The sequence below is a fragment of the Phocoena phocoena genome, chromosome 8 (assembly GCF_963924675.1).
Source record: "Phocoena phocoena chromosome 8, mPhoPho1.1, whole genome shotgun sequence".
In the NCBI taxonomy this organism is placed as follows: Eukaryota; Metazoa; Chordata; class Mammalia; order Artiodactyla; family Phocoenidae; genus Phocoena; species Phocoena phocoena.
Genome location: NC_089226.1, coordinates 95,941,763 through 95,959,636, shown reverse-complemented (window position 1 = coordinate 95,959,636; position 17,874 = coordinate 95,941,763). Strand labels below are relative to the sequence as shown.

The window sequence follows — 17,874 nt, the reverse complement described above, 5'->3', positions numbered from 1 at the left end:
AAAATGTCCCAGGCAGAGAGAAGAGCCTATATGCAAGTCCGCAATGCAGAGAGACATGTTGGCTTAAGGAACCAAAGGAAATTTGGTGTGGCTGAGCACAGTGGGCCATGTGGCTGACTCAGGCTAGAGTAAGGTGAGGCTGGAGAAGCCCATAGGCCAAAGCCTTTGGAACCTTGTAGGCTATATAGGAATTAGGGCCTTACCTAGGAACAGTGGGGCTCCATTCAAACAGGTACTTGACATGATCAGATTTTTGCTTTAGAAAATTCCCTCTTACCACTGTGTGGAGAATAGATTGGAGATTGTCAAGAATGTGGCAGGAAAAACAGGACATTGTCAGCAATAACAACAGCTAACATTTAGAGAATCTTGCTAATGTGACACTTACTGCACTAGGCACTGTACGTGGGTTATCTATTTTAATCCTCACAACAACTCTGTGAAAGTAGGTATTCAGGTAAGAATCTAAGAATAAGAATCTAAAGCTTAGTCTTTGTTTTTCAAACGGTGGGGCATGACCCATTAGTAGGCTGTGAAATCAATTTAGTGGATTGTAACCAGAGTTTTTAAGTAAAATGAACAAGACAATAGGAAATGTTAGAGTATGTAACACATAAGTATTTTTTCATGAAGTTTTTATGTTAGAGAGGTATAGATAAGTACCTATGTATGCGTATTCGTTACAGCGTGAAACATATTTCCTGTTGTGTATCCACAGCACACACTATAAGGTTGTCTTAGATGCAGCTAAGTATTCAGACTCACAAGACTATCAGAGGCCACACTTGGCACCAGTCTACTTGGAATGATATAGGACAGAAACCAGAGCTTGCCAGCAAGACAGCTTCTTCAGTAGGAATCCCTATAGCAGTCCATATAATAGTCTCTACGGCTTCAAAGTCCCCGCAGTGGACAGGCACAGTTATAAGAGTCACCCCATTTCAGGAAGCTCAAAGCAGGGTGTCTCATCGTCTTTTTTTTTTTTTTAAACAACTTAAAAATGTTTATTTTTAATAACGTATTTCCATCTCTGCTTTTTGCAAGTAATGGAAATGTTAGATTTGATTTAGCAGCAAGAGGTCATTTGTACCATAAGCAGTGTTGCCTGCTAACATAGTTGACATTCTTCCCTTATCAGGTTTCCGGGGGTATACAGCTAGAGAGTTAACTGAAGGTGAAATTCTTATGCATAAGGAGAAAGGATTTTGCCCACAGGTCACAGTTTAGAAAGTTTGAAAAATACTCTTAGAGAGATTAGGTGTGTTATCTTAGGTTACACAGCTAGCTAGTAAGTGGTAGAACCAGAATTTGAACCCAGGCAAGGCTGATCCCATGTTTTTAATCACAGTTTTCTGCCACTGTTTCAGTAAAGCAAACACAGCTAGAGAAGTGGTAGTGAGGATAGAAAGTAGACATATCTGAGAAGGATTTAGGAAGTAGAGGTAGAGTAGGAAGCATTAGGAATGATTGTGAAGTTTTTTTAGTACGAAAGGGGCATTTACTGATGTAATGATTATAGGAAGAAGAAAAGATTGGAAGAAGAAGTTGATGAGTTTTGGACATGCTGATTTTGAACTTCTTGTGAAATTTCCAAGTAGAGATGTATAACAGGGGGTTGAACAAATGACTCTGAAGTTAAGGAACTGTGTGGTCCTGAGATACAAGTGTGGAAGTCTTTAGTATATCGATAGTAGTTGAAGCTGTAGGATGCAGTGAGAGTTCCCAGGAGGAGTGAGGACATTGGGAAGAAAAGGGGTACCAGGACAAAACCCTGAGAAATATTTATATTTTGGATTGGGCAGAGGTAGAGGAAGCCACAAAGGAGACTTAGAGAAGGAGCACCCAAGAACAGGGAGTTAGAGGGCCAGAGATGGGAGTGAACTGAGCTGTGGATATGAAGAAATTTAGAACGTGAATTAAGGGCAGTGGCAGCATTATTACCATACTGGGCACAAGTTCTGGGTGGGACCAGTCTCTGGATTAGGCATTTGACCTCAGCCCGAAGAGGCGGCATGGTATAGGAGAGGGAGCTACGGTTTGGAATCAGAAAAACTACATTCTGGGGTAACATTTGCATCCTCTTAAGAGCTGATGCATCTTTGTAATATTATATATGCTGAGATCTATAGAATTGATAATACTAAAATGGATATTAATATTTGTACTGAATACCATTTCACTCACATATATAGTGTAGAGGATCTGGCAATGTCTAAGATTTATAGGACTTGAGAAGTTTACGTAATGCAATAATTGTTCTTTCTTTCTCCATAGGTTCGACCTAAGCCTGTGGCCCAGAATAACATTCCTATTGCCCCAGCACCTCCTCCCATGCTTGCAGCTCCTCAACTTATCCAGAGGCCTGTCATGCTGACCAAGTTCACTCCCACGACCCTCCCTACCTCCCAGAATTCCATCCACCCCGTCCGTGTCGTCAATGGGCAGACTGCAACCATAGCCAAAACGTTCCCCATGGCCCAGCTCACCAGCATTGTGATAGCTACTCCAGGCACCAGACTCGCTGGACCTCAAACTGTACAGCTTAGCAAGCCAAGCCTTGAAAAACAGGTACAGGCAGAGTATGCACCTGCTTTGGGCAGTAGCTTTGCCATGGAGGCTGGTCAGTCTGTAAGGGGTCTTTATCTTCTCAATGGCTCTTTATGCTAGCACCATTGTCTGTTACTTATCATGTGATACTTTATCCACAATGCAAAACGGCTGTTCTTACTGAAGAAAGTTGGGTTGCTTTACCCACCATCCCCTTATACATGAATTTTGATTCCTGTGTGAATGAGCTCCCCCTGCTGCTTCTGAAGCAGAAATTCACAGATGGGTTCTGCTGCCCTCCGTCAGGAAGCACAGATAAGGTAGTAAACAGAAAATGCTATATTCATTTCGGCCCAGTAAGAATCCAGATGAGGATATCACTATGAAAGTTAGGAAGAATAAACAAAGCAAGGAAAAGGATTTCATTTCAAAGGTTTTCCCTGGTTATTACAGACAATGAGGAGCCAATGAAAAAATAAAGATTTCTAAAATTCATTCTTTTAACTCTAGAGGATACAGACATTTTAGCTCAGATACTGAAGGCTTTCATTTATATTTCTAAAATCAGATTTTCTCCTAAAAACACAAGTCTGTAGAAATACAGGTAACCTCCACAGATACATAAGGGTTCTATGACAGAAAGATTTCTAAAACGAAGAAAAATGGATTTATAGGCAGTCACCATATTCTATTTAAAGAAAGACCAGTGACAAGAAAGAAGAATTGTGGAAAGAAAAGCTCTTTCAAGAAAGTTGATTTAAAAAGTCATTGCCCTATTTCTTATTGCTCAGGCCTGAGTTCTCATTCATCTGAAAATAGTCTCTGGTGATCCTGAATCTTCTGCTTCTGGATGGCTGACCATGATTCAGAGAGGCTGGCCAGATGGTGGGGAATGAGAAGGCTTCCTGCTGCCTTGGCCACCTTGAACAGAGGAGCCTTATGCATGGAATACCAGCTTTCTGCCCAGGCAGCTCATAAATGCAGCCGATCTGGCACTAAGAACCTGGGTACCAAAATCTCGTATCAAGAAATGCCAGCAAGAACACATCTCTATTCCTGGGGAGGCTACTCAGACCCCAAAAAATGCTTTGAGCAACATTTAGAGATAAATTACTTACATGTATTTTAGATCAGGAGTTTTCAAATTTATTATCAGCAGAACTTCAATATTAAAATAATGAAAGTAAGATGCCCAAGCTTAGGAGTTTGGGTGGGGGCGTGTTTGTAGACCAGCTGCCATCATGTCCGGTGCTGGCTCTCAAAGGACGACCTCTGCGGAGCATTAGAGTTGTAAAGAATGTGGTTTCGAAACATTATTTTATTTATTTATTTATTTAAATTTATTTAGTTAGTTAGTTAGTTTTGGCTGCATCGGGTCTTTGTTGCAGCTCGTGGGCTTTCTCTAGTTGTGGTGAGCAGAAGCTACTCTTCGCTGTGGTGTGCAGGTTTCTCATTGTGGTGGCTTCTATTGTTGTGGCTAGAGCATGGGCTCTAGGTGCGCAAGCTTCAGTAGCTGTGGCACGTGGGCTCAGTAGCTGTGGCACGTGGGCTCAGTATCTATGGCTTGCGGGCTCTAGAGCGCAGGCTCAGTAGTTGTGGTGCACGGGCTTAGTTGCTCCGCGGCATGTGGGATCTTCGCGGACCAGGGCTCGAACCCGTGTCCCATGCATTGGCAGGCAGATTCTTCTTTTTTTTTTAAAATTTATTTATTTATTTATTTATTTTTGGCTGTGTTGGGTCTTCGTTTCTGTGCGAGGGCTTTCTCTAGTTGCAGCAAGCGGGGGCCACTCTTCATCGCGGTGTGTGGGCCTCTCACTGTCGCGGGCTCTCTTGTTTCGGAGCACAAGCTCCAGACGCGCAGGCTCAGTAGTTGTGGCTCGCGGGCCTAGTTGCTCTGCGGCATGTGGGATCTTCCCGGACCAGGGCTCAAACCTGTGTCCCCTGCATTGGCAGGCGGATTCTCAACCACTGCGCCACCAGGGAAGCCCAGCAGGCAGATTCTTAACTGCTGCGCCACCAGGGAAGTCCCTCGAAACGTTATTTTAAATTATTAAATGTTATTTCTCTTTGACCTCTTTTTTGATAAAGATATTTTTAGGAGACAAGAATCTTCAGTTTCATTTCATTTTTACATTTCTTATTTTTTCTGATTACAAAGATGATACCTGTTTACCGTAAAGGAAAGCTCAAACGTTACAGAAATATATATTGTAGAAATGTATCCCCTCATAATCATTGAAGAGAGTAAATTTCTCCCATAATTTTACCCTCCGAAGTTTGCTATTAGCAGTTTAGATTATATTCCTCCACATATTTTCTTTTTAAAGGAAAAGACAAAATCAAACTGTATATTACTTTGTAACTTGCTTTTTTTTTCTTATTAAATCTTGAATATCTTTTCATATCCCAGGCTTACATATTGATAGAGCTTTTCATTTCAATTATAAAAATATCAAAAATAAAATATCATAAAAAGGTACCCATGAATTCTTAAAAATCAAAAAAAATTATTTTCTAGCAGTGAATTCCATGGTCTTCCTGTTGATCTAATAGAGGAATGTAGTCATTGCTGTTTTAGTTTAGCAGGCCACCTGACGCAGCAGTCTTACAGGTTGTCAAGCTCAGTCAGCAAGGATTCTCTTTAGACTCCATTCTCAGAATTCTCTTTCTTCAGATCTTTCTACTATCCTCTTTTTTTTTTTCCATGTTTCATTTCCAGTATCTTATTTATAGCTGTTAAGAGATCCCATAGATGAGCATTATGTAGCCATGGAAGTACCACTTACAGCCTACTCATAGAGTTATCAAAACCTGTGTCCAACATTCTCTCTGTGGCCAGGCTAGATGGGTTCCTTTCTGCTTGCTACTCTTTTGTTTAGGGTGATAACAGTCACTTAATAAAAAATGTTGATTCTGTGCCAGCTGCCATGCGGCATGTGCTAACACAAGGGTTGGGAGGTCAAAGCCTGTACTCTCACAGAGCTTGGTCTGGGGCAGGCACTATGGCTCTGCCTCCAGGGGAGGAAGCACGGCAGGTCGTGTAGTTTCACGTAGGCATAGGAAAGGGAGAGACAGCGTCAGCTGTAACAACAGTGGTCTCACTTCTCCTTACCCCCATCAGGCATCCCCAACTTCCTTATCCACCCTAGATAAGAGAACCTGTCTTATCCCTTATCAGAAGCCACATTACCTTGTGGCTGTGAGAAACTGAGTGGTAGAGTTTAAAGAGCTTTGAGGCTAGGAACATACTTAGGCAGAAAGGCAGGTAAAGCCAGACAGACTTATATCATGGCCCCCACACTGCCTCCTGTTATGTCTTTGTCCTCTCCAGCACTCTGTGAAATGGGGCTAAACAACCTGTGGATGGCAGAATGACGTAAAGAGCTTAAAGTCTGTTAGACTGTGTCTGACGCATTTAGTTCTCAGGGATTATGTTCATTTCTTATCCACGTCACCCCACTCCATTCCCTGCAACAAAGACATCTATGTATGTCCCTAAGGCTAGGCTACTGAAAAAAATCCTAGGTTGTATGGGAAAATTTGTCAGATTGCCACCCATTCCCCTACTTCCATCTATATTTTGTATAGGAAGCTACGCAGTGTCCTCTAAAAAAAAGAGTACTTCCAAGTTGAGAGTATTATCCAATGTATTAGCCTCAAATCCCAGTCTTCTCTTTAAGGAAACTTGAGGTGGTAACTCTTTGCCCTCAATCCAAATTTTTTTAACCTTGATTGATGAAACTATTTGTACATTTAAAAAATTTTCAAGCACCTAACTTTCATTATTCATGCAGCCCAGCCTTAAAAGATGAATTTGTAATTCAGGGGTATAAATGGCTAATTTAGTTCTATCCAGAGTTTTTGGTTTTTATCTTTGTAAAATCAAAAAAGAACAGGATTTGCAAATTCGTACAGGTGCAAAGTAGGAAATATATCAATAAACGAGTAAAACAGACTGGGAGTAAACAAGTAGATTTTTTTTCACTTCCAATGGGAACATGAGTACAAGAGATATCCCACTCTTAATTTCTTTGAAATAGTAAGACAAGTTTGACAAAATCGACAATTTGTCCTTGTTGTCAAGAAGATAATAGAAAGTAGAAGAGACTGTGGTAAAGTGCAAAGTAATATACTCCATCTCAAGGAGGCAGCAACTTTTTGACAATAGCCAGTTTTTATCATATGAAAACTTTTTCAAGAAAAGCCAGAAATCCAGATATTTTGAGAGATTTCAAGATATACTTTTGAGATTAAAAACAAATAAAAATAAAATAAATAAAAAATAAAAAGTATATATATATATATATATCAGTAACTGTTTAAACACCATGTAGGCAAAAAATAACACCTGCCGGACAGCTTCACCTCTGGATAGTGGTTTATAATCTCTGATAGAGACCATACTTTTAGCTTAATCTTTTTTGTTTGTTTGTTTCCCAACCTAATTGTTTTTTTTAATTGAGGTGAAATTCTCATCACATCAACTTAACCATGTTAAAGTGAACAACTCAGTGGCATTTAGTACTTCCACAGTGTTGTGCAACTACCACCTCTGTCTCGTTCCAAAGCATTTTTATTACCCCAAAATGAAACTCAGTACTCATTAAGTAGTTACTCCTCATTTGCTCCTCCCCTGCCTCTAGCAATCGCCAATCTGCTTTCTGTCTCTATAAATTTACCTCTTCTGGGTATTTCATATAGATGGACTCATACAGTATGTGACCTTTTGTATCTGGTTTCTTTACTTAGCATAATGTTTTAAGATTTATCCATATTGTAACATGTATTAGTACTCCATTCCTTTTTAATAGTCAAATAGTATTCCATTTGTATGTATATACCACAACTTGTTTATCCATTCACCCACTGATAGATCTGGATTATTTTCACCTTTTGGCTATTGGGAATAGTGTTGCTGTGAATATTAATGCACTAGTATTTGTTTGAGCACTTATTTCCCATTCTTTGGGGTATATACCTACAAGTGGAATTGCTGGATCATATGGTAATTCTATGTTTAACTTTTTGAGGGACTGCCAAACTGTTTTCCACAGCAACTGAATCAGTTTACATTCCCACCAGCAAGGTATGAGTGTTCCATTTTCTTCACCTCCTTACCAACACTTATTATTTTCCTTTTTTAAAAAATTATAGCCATCCTAGTGGGTGTGAAATGACATCACATTGTGATTTTGATTTGCATTTCCCTAATAATTAACGTCGTTGAGCATCTTTTCACGTGCTTGTTGGCCATATGTAAATTTTCTTTGGAGAAATCTCTGAGTTCTTTGCCGGTTTTTAAACTGGGTTGTTCATGTTTTTGTTGTTGAGTTGTAAGAGTTCTTTATATAATCTGGATACTGGATCCTTATCAGATATGTAACTTGAAAACATTTTCTCTCAATATATAGGTTGTCTTTTCACTTTCTAATGTCCTTTGATGCACAAAAGTTTTAAAATTTTTTCTTTTGTTGCTTGTGCTTTTGGTGTCATAACTGAGAATCCATTGTCACATCTAAGGTCATGAAGATGTATCCCTAATTTTTCTTCTAAGAGTTGTATGGTTTTAGCTCTTATATTTAGGTCAGTAATCCATTTTGACTTAATTTCTGTATATAGGGTGAAACAAGGGTCCAACTTTATTCTTTTGCAGGTGGATATCCAGTTCTCCCAGCACTATTTGTTGAAGAAACTATTCTGTCCCCATTTGAATGATCATTGCCTCATTCTTGAAAATCTATTGGCCATGGATGTATGGGTTTATTTCTGGACTCTCAATCCTATTCTGTTGGTCTATATGTCTGTCCTTATGCCAGTACCAACCACACTGTCTTAATTGCTATAGTTTTGTAGTAAGTTTTGACATTGGGAAGTATGAATCCTCCAACTTTTTTCTTTTTCAATATTGTTTTGGCTATTCAGGGACCCTTACAGCTCTACATGAACTTGAGAATTGGCTTTTCCAGTCTTTCTGCAAAAAAAAGGGTGGGGTAGAGGGCTGTTGGAATTTTGATAGGAATTGTTTTGAATCTGTAGATTGCTTTGCACAGTATTGCCATCTGGGCAATATTCTGTCTTCCAGTCCTTGAACATGATGTCTTTCCATTTACTTAGGTTTTCTTTATTTCTTCAGCAGTGTTTTATACTTTTCAGTGTACAAGTCTTTCACCTCCTTGGTTAAATTTACTCCTAGGTTTTCTTTTTTTGTTTTGTTTTGTTTTCTTTTCTTTTTGTTTTTGTTTTGTTTTGTTTTTTGTTTTTGTAATTTATTTTTTATTTGTTTATTTTTGGCTGTGTTGGGTCTTTGTTGCTGCATGCAGGCTTTCTCTAGTTGTGGCGAGCGGGGGCTACTCTTCGTTGTGGTGCGCCGGCTTCTCATTGCAGTGGCTTCTCTCGTTGCAGAGCATGGGCTTTAGGCACGCGGGCTTCAGTAGTTGTGGCACATGGGCTCAGTAGTTGTGGCTCACAGGCTCTAGATCACAGGATCAGTAGTTGTGGCGCACGGGCTTAGTTGCTCTGTGGCATGTGGGATCTTCCTGGACCAGGGCTCAAACCCATGTCTTCTGCATTGGCAGGTGGATTCTTAACCACTGCACCACCAGGGAAGTCCCTATTCCTAGGTATTTTATTCTTTTGGATGATATTGTAAATTGAGTTGTTTTTTTAATTTCCTATTAGGATTGTTCATTGCTATCATGAATTACCATGTATTAGAAATACAGCTGGTTTTTGTGTTGATCTTGTACCTCACAATTTTCCTGAATTCATTTATTAGCTATAGTAGTTGTTTTGTGGATTCTTTAGGATTTTATGTATATATAAGATCATGTTCTCTGCAAAAAGAGATAGTTTTATGTGTTCCTTTCCAATTTGGATGCCTTATATTTCTTTTTCTTGCCTAATTGCTCTGGCTAGAATTTCCAGTACAGTGTTGAATAGCAGTGATGAAAGTGGGCATACGTCTCTTGTTCCTGATCTCAGAGGGAAAGCTTTCAGTATTTCACCATTGAGTATGATGCTAGCTGTAGTTTCACATAAATGCCCTTTATAAAGTTGAGGAAGTTCCCTTCTGTTCCTAGTTTTCTGAGTGTTCGTATCACGAATGGGTGTTGGATTTTCACAGATGCTTTTTCTGTATTAACTGAGATGATCATATTGTTTTTCTTTGCCTTCATTTATTAACATGGTATATTACATTGATTTTTTAAAAAATATCTTCCATTCCTAGGATAAGTTCCACATTGTCATTGTGTATCATCCTTTTAATATGCTGTTGGATTCAGTTTGCTAGTATTTTATTGAGGACTTTTGCATCTGTATTCATGACAGATATTGGTCTGTAATTTTCTATTATTGTGGTGTCTTTGTCTGGCTTTGATATCAGATAATGCTGGCCTCATAGAATGAGTTAGAAAGTGTTTTCTGCTCTTCTATTTTTTGGAAAAGTTTGAGAAGGATTGGTGTTAATTCTTTAACTGTTTGGTAGAATTCACCAGAGAAGTTGTCTGGTCCTGGACTTTTCTTTTTTGAGAGGATTTTTTTTTTTTTTTTTTTGTGGTACGTGGGCCTCTCACTGTTGTGGCCTCTCCCGTTGTGGAGCACAGGCTCCGGACGTGCAGGCTCAGTGGCCATGGCTCACAGGCCTAGCTGCTCCATGGCATGTGGGATCTTCCCGGACCGGGGCATGAACCCGTGTCCCCTGCATCGGCAGGCGGACTCTCAACCACTGCGCCGCCAGGGAAGCCCTTGAGAGGATTTTGATTACTGTTTCAGTCTCTTTAGTTGTTATAGGTCTGTTGACATTTTCTATTTCTTCTTGAGTCAGTTTGGTAATTTGTATGTTGATAAGAATTTATCCATTTCATCTATGTTATCTGATTGTTTTTTTAATTGAAGTATAGTTGACTTACAGTATTGTGTTAATTTCTGCTGTACAGCAAAGTGATTCAGTTATACATATATATATACATATATATACATTATTTTTTTTAATATTCTTTTCCATTATGGTTTATCATAGGATATTGAATATAGTTCTCTGTGCTATACAGTAGGACCTTGTTTTTATCCATTCTATATATAAAAGCTTACATCTGCTAACCCCAGCCTCTCACTCCATCCCTTCCCCAATCCCGTCCGCCTTGGCAACCTGTTGGTGTACAGTTGTTCAGTGTATTCTCTTATAATCCTTTTTATTTCTATAAGATTGGTAGTAATGTCCCCACTTTTATTTCTGATTTTCGTTATTTGTGTCTTCTCTGTTTTTTCCTTATTCTGTCTAATTAAAGGTTTGTCAATTTTGTTGATCTTTTCGAAGAATCAACTTTTGGTTTCATTAATTCTGTTGTTTTTCTATTCTCCAATTCATTTATCTCTACTCTGGTTTTTATTATTTCCTGCCTTCTGCTAGCTCTGTGTTTAGTTCTTCTTTTCTAGTTCCTTAAGCTGTAAATTTAGGTTATTTAGGTTATAAGCATTTAGATTTGAATGCTTTCTTATTTTTTATGTACAGACTATTACAGCTTTAAATTTCCCTCTGACCAGTGCTTTCACTGCATCTCATCAGTTCTGGTATGTTTATTTTCATTTTCATTCTTCAGGGAGATAGAAAATTTCCCTAGTGATTTCTTCTTTGTTCCACTGGTTGTTTAAAAGTATGTCTTTTAGGGACTTCCCTGGTGGTCCAGTGGCTAAGACTCCACGCTCCCAGTGCAGGGGGCCCAGGTTCGATCCTTGGTTGGGGAACTAGATCCCACATGCTGCAACTAAAGGTTCACATGCTGCAGCTAAAGGTCCCAAATGCCACAACTAAAGAGAAAAGGATCCCGCATGCCACAACAAAGATCCTGCATGCCAGAACTAAGACCCGGCGCAGCCAAATAAAAGTATGTTGTTTAATTTCTACATACTTAAAATTTTTCTGGTATTCCTTTATATTGACTTCTAGCTTCTTTCTGTTGTCAGCAGAAAAAATACTTCATATGACTTCAGTCTTTTAAAATTTATTAGGATTTGTTTTGTGGCCCAAAATATGGTCTATCCTGAAAAATGTTTCATGTGTACTTGAGAAGAACGTGTATTCTGTTATTGTTGAGTAGGCTGTTCTTTATGTCTCTTAGGTCTAGTTGGTTTATAGTGTTGTTTAAGTCCTCTGTTTCCTTATTGATCTTCTTTCTACGTGTCCTTTCCATTATTTAAAGTGAGGTATTAAAGTCTTTAATTATTATTATAGAACTGTGTATTTCTCCCCTCAATTCTGTCAGTATATGCATCATATATTTTGAGACTCTGTTGTTTGGTGCATATATATTTGAAATTGTCATATCTTTTTGATAAATTGACTCTTTTAACAATATATAATGACCTTTTTTGTCTCCTGTAATGGTTTTTGACTTACAGTGAATTTTGTCTGATATTAGCATAGCCATCTCTGTACTCTTTTGGATACTATTTGTGTGCAGTATCTTTTTCCATCCTTTGATGGATACCTTTTTGTGTCTTTGGCTCTGAAATGTATCTCTTGTAGATAGCATATTGTCGGATCTTGTGTTTTTTTGTTTTTAACATTTATTTATTTTTCACTGTGTTGGATCTTTGTTGCTCTGTGTGGGCTTTTCTCTTGTTGTAATGAGGGGGTGCTACTCTTCATTGCAGTGCGCAGGCTTCTCATTGCTGTGGCTTCTCTTGTTGCGGAGCATGGGCTCTAGGCGGGCAGACTTCAGTAGTTGTGGCTCGCAGGCTCTAGAGCGCAGGCTCAGTAGTTGTGGTGCACAGGCTTAGTTGCTTCGCAGCACGTGGGATCTTCCCAGGCCAAGGCTCGAACCCGTGTCCCCTACATTGGCAGGCAGATTCTTAACCAATGCGCCACCAGGGAAGTCCCGGATCTTGTTTCCTTAATCCATTCGGCCACTCTCTGTTGTTTAATTGGTGAGTTTAATCCAGTTACATTTAAAGTGATTACTGATAGGCAAGGATTTATGCCATTTTGCTCTTTGTTTTCTACATGTCTTATGTCTTTTTTGGACCCCAGTTCCTCCAATACTGCCATCTTTTGTGTGGTGTTTTTTGTTTTTTTTTACACCAGTGTATGTACTTTTTTGATGCTCTCCTCATTTCCTTTTCTGTATATTTTAGTTATTTTCTTAATGGTTACCATGGGGACTATAGATAACATTCATAAATTTTTAACAATGTAATTTAATTTGATCCCAGCTTAGCTTCAGTAGTATACAAAATCTCTGCTCCTATACAGCTCTGGCCTGCCCCCTTTTATGTTGTTACGGTCTCACATTGCATCTTTATATATTGTGTGGCCACTAATACATATTTATAATTTTTTCATTCATTTCTCTTTTAAGTCATATAGGAAGCAAAAAGAAAAGTTACAAATCAGAGATACAGGATTTTATATTAACCTATGTAGTTACCTTTATTGGAGTCTTTTTTTCTTGTTTGGCTTCAAGTTACTGTCTAGGGTCTTTTTATTTAACCTGAAGAACTCTAAAGGGAGTCCTTTTAGGACAGGTCTACTTGCAGTGGACTCCCTTTGCTTTTTGCAGGAAATGGAGTTCTCGGTTAATAGTCCTTTTTCTGTCAGAACCTTAATTGTGTATTTATTTATTTTGGCTGTGCTGCACAGCATGCAGGATCTTAGTTCCCGGACCAGGGATGGAACCTGTGCCCCCTGCGGTGGAAGTGTGGAGTCTTAACCACTGGACCGGCAGGGAAGCCCCCTCAGCACTTTAAATGTGTCATCCCACTGCCTTCTGGTCTCTGGTTCTGATGAGAAATTGACTGTTAATCTTACTGAGGACCCTTACATGTGATGCATCATTTTGCTTTTGCTGCTTTCAAGATTCTCTCTTTGGCTTTTGACAGTGTGATTATACTGTGTTTCAGTGCGAGTCTCTTTGAGTTTATCCTACTTGGAGGTCACTGAGCTTCTTGGATGTATACAGGCATACCTTGGAGATATTGTGGATTCAGTTCCACACCACCACAATAAAGCAGATAAAGGTAGTCACATGAATTTTCTGGTTTCTCAGTGCATATCCAAGTTATGTTTACACTATACTGTAGTCTACTGAGTGTGCAATAGCATTATGTCAAAAAAACAATGTATATACCTTAATTTAAAAATACTTTATTGCTAAAAAATGCTCACCATCATCTGAGCCTTTATCACATTATAATCTTGTTGCAGTGAGATCACTGATCACAGATCACCATAACAAGTATGATAATAATGAAAATGTTTGACATACTGTGAGAATTACCAAAACTTGACACAGAGACAGGGTTGCCACGTACTTTCAGTTTGTAAAAAATGCAGTATCTGCGAAGTACAATAAAGTGAAGTGCGATAAATAAATAAAGTGAGGTATGCCTGTAGGTTCATGTATTTCATCAAATTTGGGAAGTTTACAGCTGTTACTTCTTCAAATATTTCTGCTTCTTTCTGTCTGTCCTTTCCCCCTGGGAGTCTATAATGCTTGACAATGTCTCACAGGTTTCTTAGGCTCTGTACTTTTTCTACATTCTTTTTTCTGTCTGCTCCTTAGACTGGAAATTTCAGTTATCCTATCTTCAGGTTCACTGTTTCTTTCTTTTTCCTGAACCCCTTAATGAATTTATCATTTCAGCTATTATATTTTTCAGCTCCAGATTTCTATTTGGTTCTTTTAAATAATTTCTATGTCTTTATTAACATTTTCTTTTTGGTGAGACATTGTTCTTCTGGATTTTTTTTTTTTTTTTTTCGGTACGCGGGCCTCTCACTGTTGTAGCCTCTCCCGTTGCGGAGCACAGGCTCCGGACGCGCAGGCTCAGCGGCCATGGCTCACGGGCCCAGCCGCTCCGTGGCATGTGGGATCTTCCCAGACCAGGGCACAAACCTGTGTCCCCTGCATCGGCAGGTGGACTCTCAACCACTGCGCCACCAGGGAAGCCCTCTTCTGGAATTTTTTTAGTTCTTTGTTCCTGGTTTCTTTTAGCTCTTTGAGCATATTTAAGGCAGTTGACTGCTACCCCAGTTCTCCTCCTACCCCAGGGTTTACTGCTGTTAATTGTTGAGAGCTGCAGTTGTTTGTTTAGTGCCTTTTCCAAACTATTTTTGCAAATACTATTTCTTGTCATGTGTGGTTATTGAAATTTCTGTTCTATTAGATTTACTTAAATAACTGGAGCCAAAAAGAAGAAAAAGGTAATAATAAGTAAACTAAAACAAAAACAGAAAACCCTTTCTTGGTCTTTGCAGATTGGCTCTGAGCAGGGGGTATTCCTTCAATGCTAAGCCAGGCCACCTGTAACTGTCTTAGACTTCACCTCTTTCTTGGACAGAGCTCAAAGATCAGCCAGAGGTACAAGCTTAGGGTTCTCTCAGCTCTTTTCTGAGTATGCATCTAGCCCTGGGAATGCTCAGTGCACTTGGGGTTCCCCAGTACACGTGATAGCCCTTCAAAGCCCTTACTCCTCCAAGGATCTTCCTCCTCAGCCTCCTTCTTCCTAGACCTTTGGGTCTGTCTGCTGCATACTCCACCTCCCATCCTTTGCACCAGGTAACTACAGGTAACATATGTCTTTAGATGCTTTCATCAGATGGCACCTGGAAAGCCGCTCCAGCCTTGGGTGGGCAAACAAGGGTCAGCCTGCACCAGTCCTTAGGGGATTACCGGACTGGTCAGAATACACAGCCACAAGTTGAAAACGAGGTTCAGCAAACCACACCAGGAACACAGATTACCATCTCCACAGCCTCTGTTGAACTAAGGGATGGATTTGTTGGTAGGTAAGGAAAACTGCTTTCTTAATAAAATTTAGCAGCCTCTTTCTTCAGTAAGTGGCCCCCCCTGGTTATTCTTAGTTTTTTATTAGATTCCAGAGTTTTAAAAAGTTGATTCTGTCAGTTTCTGCCAGCTTAATGTTTGCTTTAGTGAAAGGACTGATTCTAAAACTCCCTGTTTTCTGTGATGTCAAACCCTTAAAACAACAAAAATTTATTATCTCACACAGTTTTTGAGATCAGGAATCAGGTTGCATCTTAGCTCAGTGGTCCTGGCTCAAGGTCCCTCACAAATTTGCATTCAAACTAGTTGGTCAGGACTGCAGTCATTTCAAGGCTCAACTGGGGCTGGATAATTCACTTCCAAACTCAGTCACATGGTTGTCAGCAGTCCTCACTTCTCCCTAGCTGTTGGAGGAGGTTCAGTTCCTCACCTCATAGGCCCCTCCATAGTGCTGTTCACAGCATGGCAGCTGGCTTCCCCTGGAGCGGAAAGTCCATGAGAGAAAGACACCTCCCCACTCCCCATTGTTTCAATTGCTTTATCTCTTTTTTTTTTTTTTTTTTTTTAAGGAGTTCTGCTTTATTTTTAATACATTTTTTGTTTTTTTTAATTTATTTTATTTTTGGCTGTGTTGGGTCTTTGTTGCTGCATGCAGGCTTTCTCTAGTTTTGGCGAGCGTGGGCTACTCTTTGTTGCAGTGCACGGGCTTCTCATTGCGGTGGCTTCTCTTGTTGTGGAGCACGGACTCTAGGAACTCGAGCTTCAGAAGTTGTGGCACGCGGACTCTGTAGTTGTGGCTCGCAGGCTCTAGAGCGCAGGTTCAGTAGTTGCGGCGCACAAGCTTAGTTGCTCTGCGGCACGTGGGATCTTCCTGGACCAGGGCTTGAACCTGTGACCCCTGCATTGGCAGGCGGATTCTTAACCAATGTGCCACCAGCAATTGCTTTATCTTTATTTTCTTGGGTGCTTTTGGTATTCTTTATCCAACCTTGAGATAATTGTACTCTTCTGCGTGAGAGAAAATTTGAACCCTGGATAATTCTTTTAGTGAAGAGGAATTGGTTTGATCTTCCCTGGAGGCATCACCACTGCCTGCTTATTCAGCCCTAGAGATGGAAGCAAGAGACCCCCAGGGACATCACACAGCCTTGGAATGGAGCAGCAAACCCTTATAGTTGACCTTCTCTTCTCCCTCCCCTGTCAGACTCCTGTTCTTCCAATTCACGGAGCTATGAAATAAGCTTCCTGGATACCCAGGACCTTAAAAATGTCACTATAAACTACTTTCCCATTGTGTTCCTTTGTAGGTGTGTTTGGTGGTTTGTTTTATGGGGGAAATGTGTCCTTTTTGGTTAATAAAAAAAGCGTGTGTGAGAGAGAGAGGAAAGCAAGTGATTCTTCTGGTAGGTCATACTCCCCACTCAGAAGATCAACGTCTCTTTACAGCATACCTGCTCTACGGTGAGGCCCTGTGCTGGGCACAAAGGGGTGCAAAAGTGTGTAGAACAATCCTGCTCTCAAGTAGCTTATATAGTCTGGAGGTGGAAATAAGATAGGACCCTGATGAGAAAAAAAAAAATACAAGGTAGCATTTATGCCCCAGGACAGTGGTTGCCACAGTATTGATAAGACAGATACTTAACACTTTCCTAAAGTAATAATATGAGAAGCAGAAGGAAAATATGGACATGGCCAAGAAATAAAGTGAAAAAAATAAAGTGATTATGTTAGTTTTTCAGATCTAGTAAAATATTTCACAACATAATGATTTCTGAGAATTTTGATATCCTGTTTGTAGAACCAGTCTTTCATTTGGCTCCTACTCATCAATAATCAGACAGTTTCACTCATTTATTTAATTACTTGTTGCCATACAAAAAGACCATTTGCATCTGCATTGTGTTTTTTTTTAATAGATCTTTATTGGAGTATAATTGCTTCACAATACCGTGTTAGTTTCTGTTGTACAACAAAGTGAGTCAGCCATATGCATACACATGTCCCCATATCCCCTCCCTCTTGAGCCTCCCTCCCATCCTCCCTATCCCACCCCCGCTAGGTCATCGCAAAGCACCAAGCCGATCTCCCTGTGCTATGCTGCTGCTTCCCACCAGCCAACTGTTTTACATTCGGTGGTGTATACATGTCGATGCTACTCTCACTTCACCCCAGCTTTGCTGTCCCACCCCATGTCATCAGGTCCATTCTCTGTGTCTGCCTCTTTATTTCTGCCTTGCAACTAGGTTCATCAGTACCTTTTTTTTTTTTTTTTTAGATTCCATATATATGTGTTAAATATGGTGTTTGTTTTTCTCTTTCTGACTTACTTCACTCTGTATTACAGACTCTAGGTCCATCCACCTCACTATAGATAAGTCAATTTTGTTTCTTTTTATGGCTGAGTAATATTCCATTGTATATATGTGCCACATCTTCTTTATCTGTTCATCTGTTGATGGACATTTAGGTTGCTTCTGTGTCCTGGCTATTGTAAATAGTGCTGCAGTGAACATTGTGGTGAATGTTTCTTTTTGAATTATGG

At 39.7% G+C, this 17,874-nt stretch overlaps 1 protein-coding gene across 5 annotated transcripts in view; it reads left to right on the top strand.

Moving 5' to 3' along the window:
- Positions 1 to 17,874, top strand: part of PHF21A (PHD finger protein 21A) — a 153,116-nt gene that overhangs the window by 111,142 nt on the left and 24,100 nt on the right. For all 5 annotated transcript variants that reach the window (XM_065881956.1, XM_065881960.1, XM_065881959.1 and 2 more), the window contains exon 7: positions 2,275 to 2,568. In XM_065881956.1, coding sequence (XP_065738028.1) covers positions 2,275 to 2,568 — 294 coding nt within the window. The remainder of the gene's footprint in view (positions 1 to 2,274; positions 2,569 to 17,874) is intronic.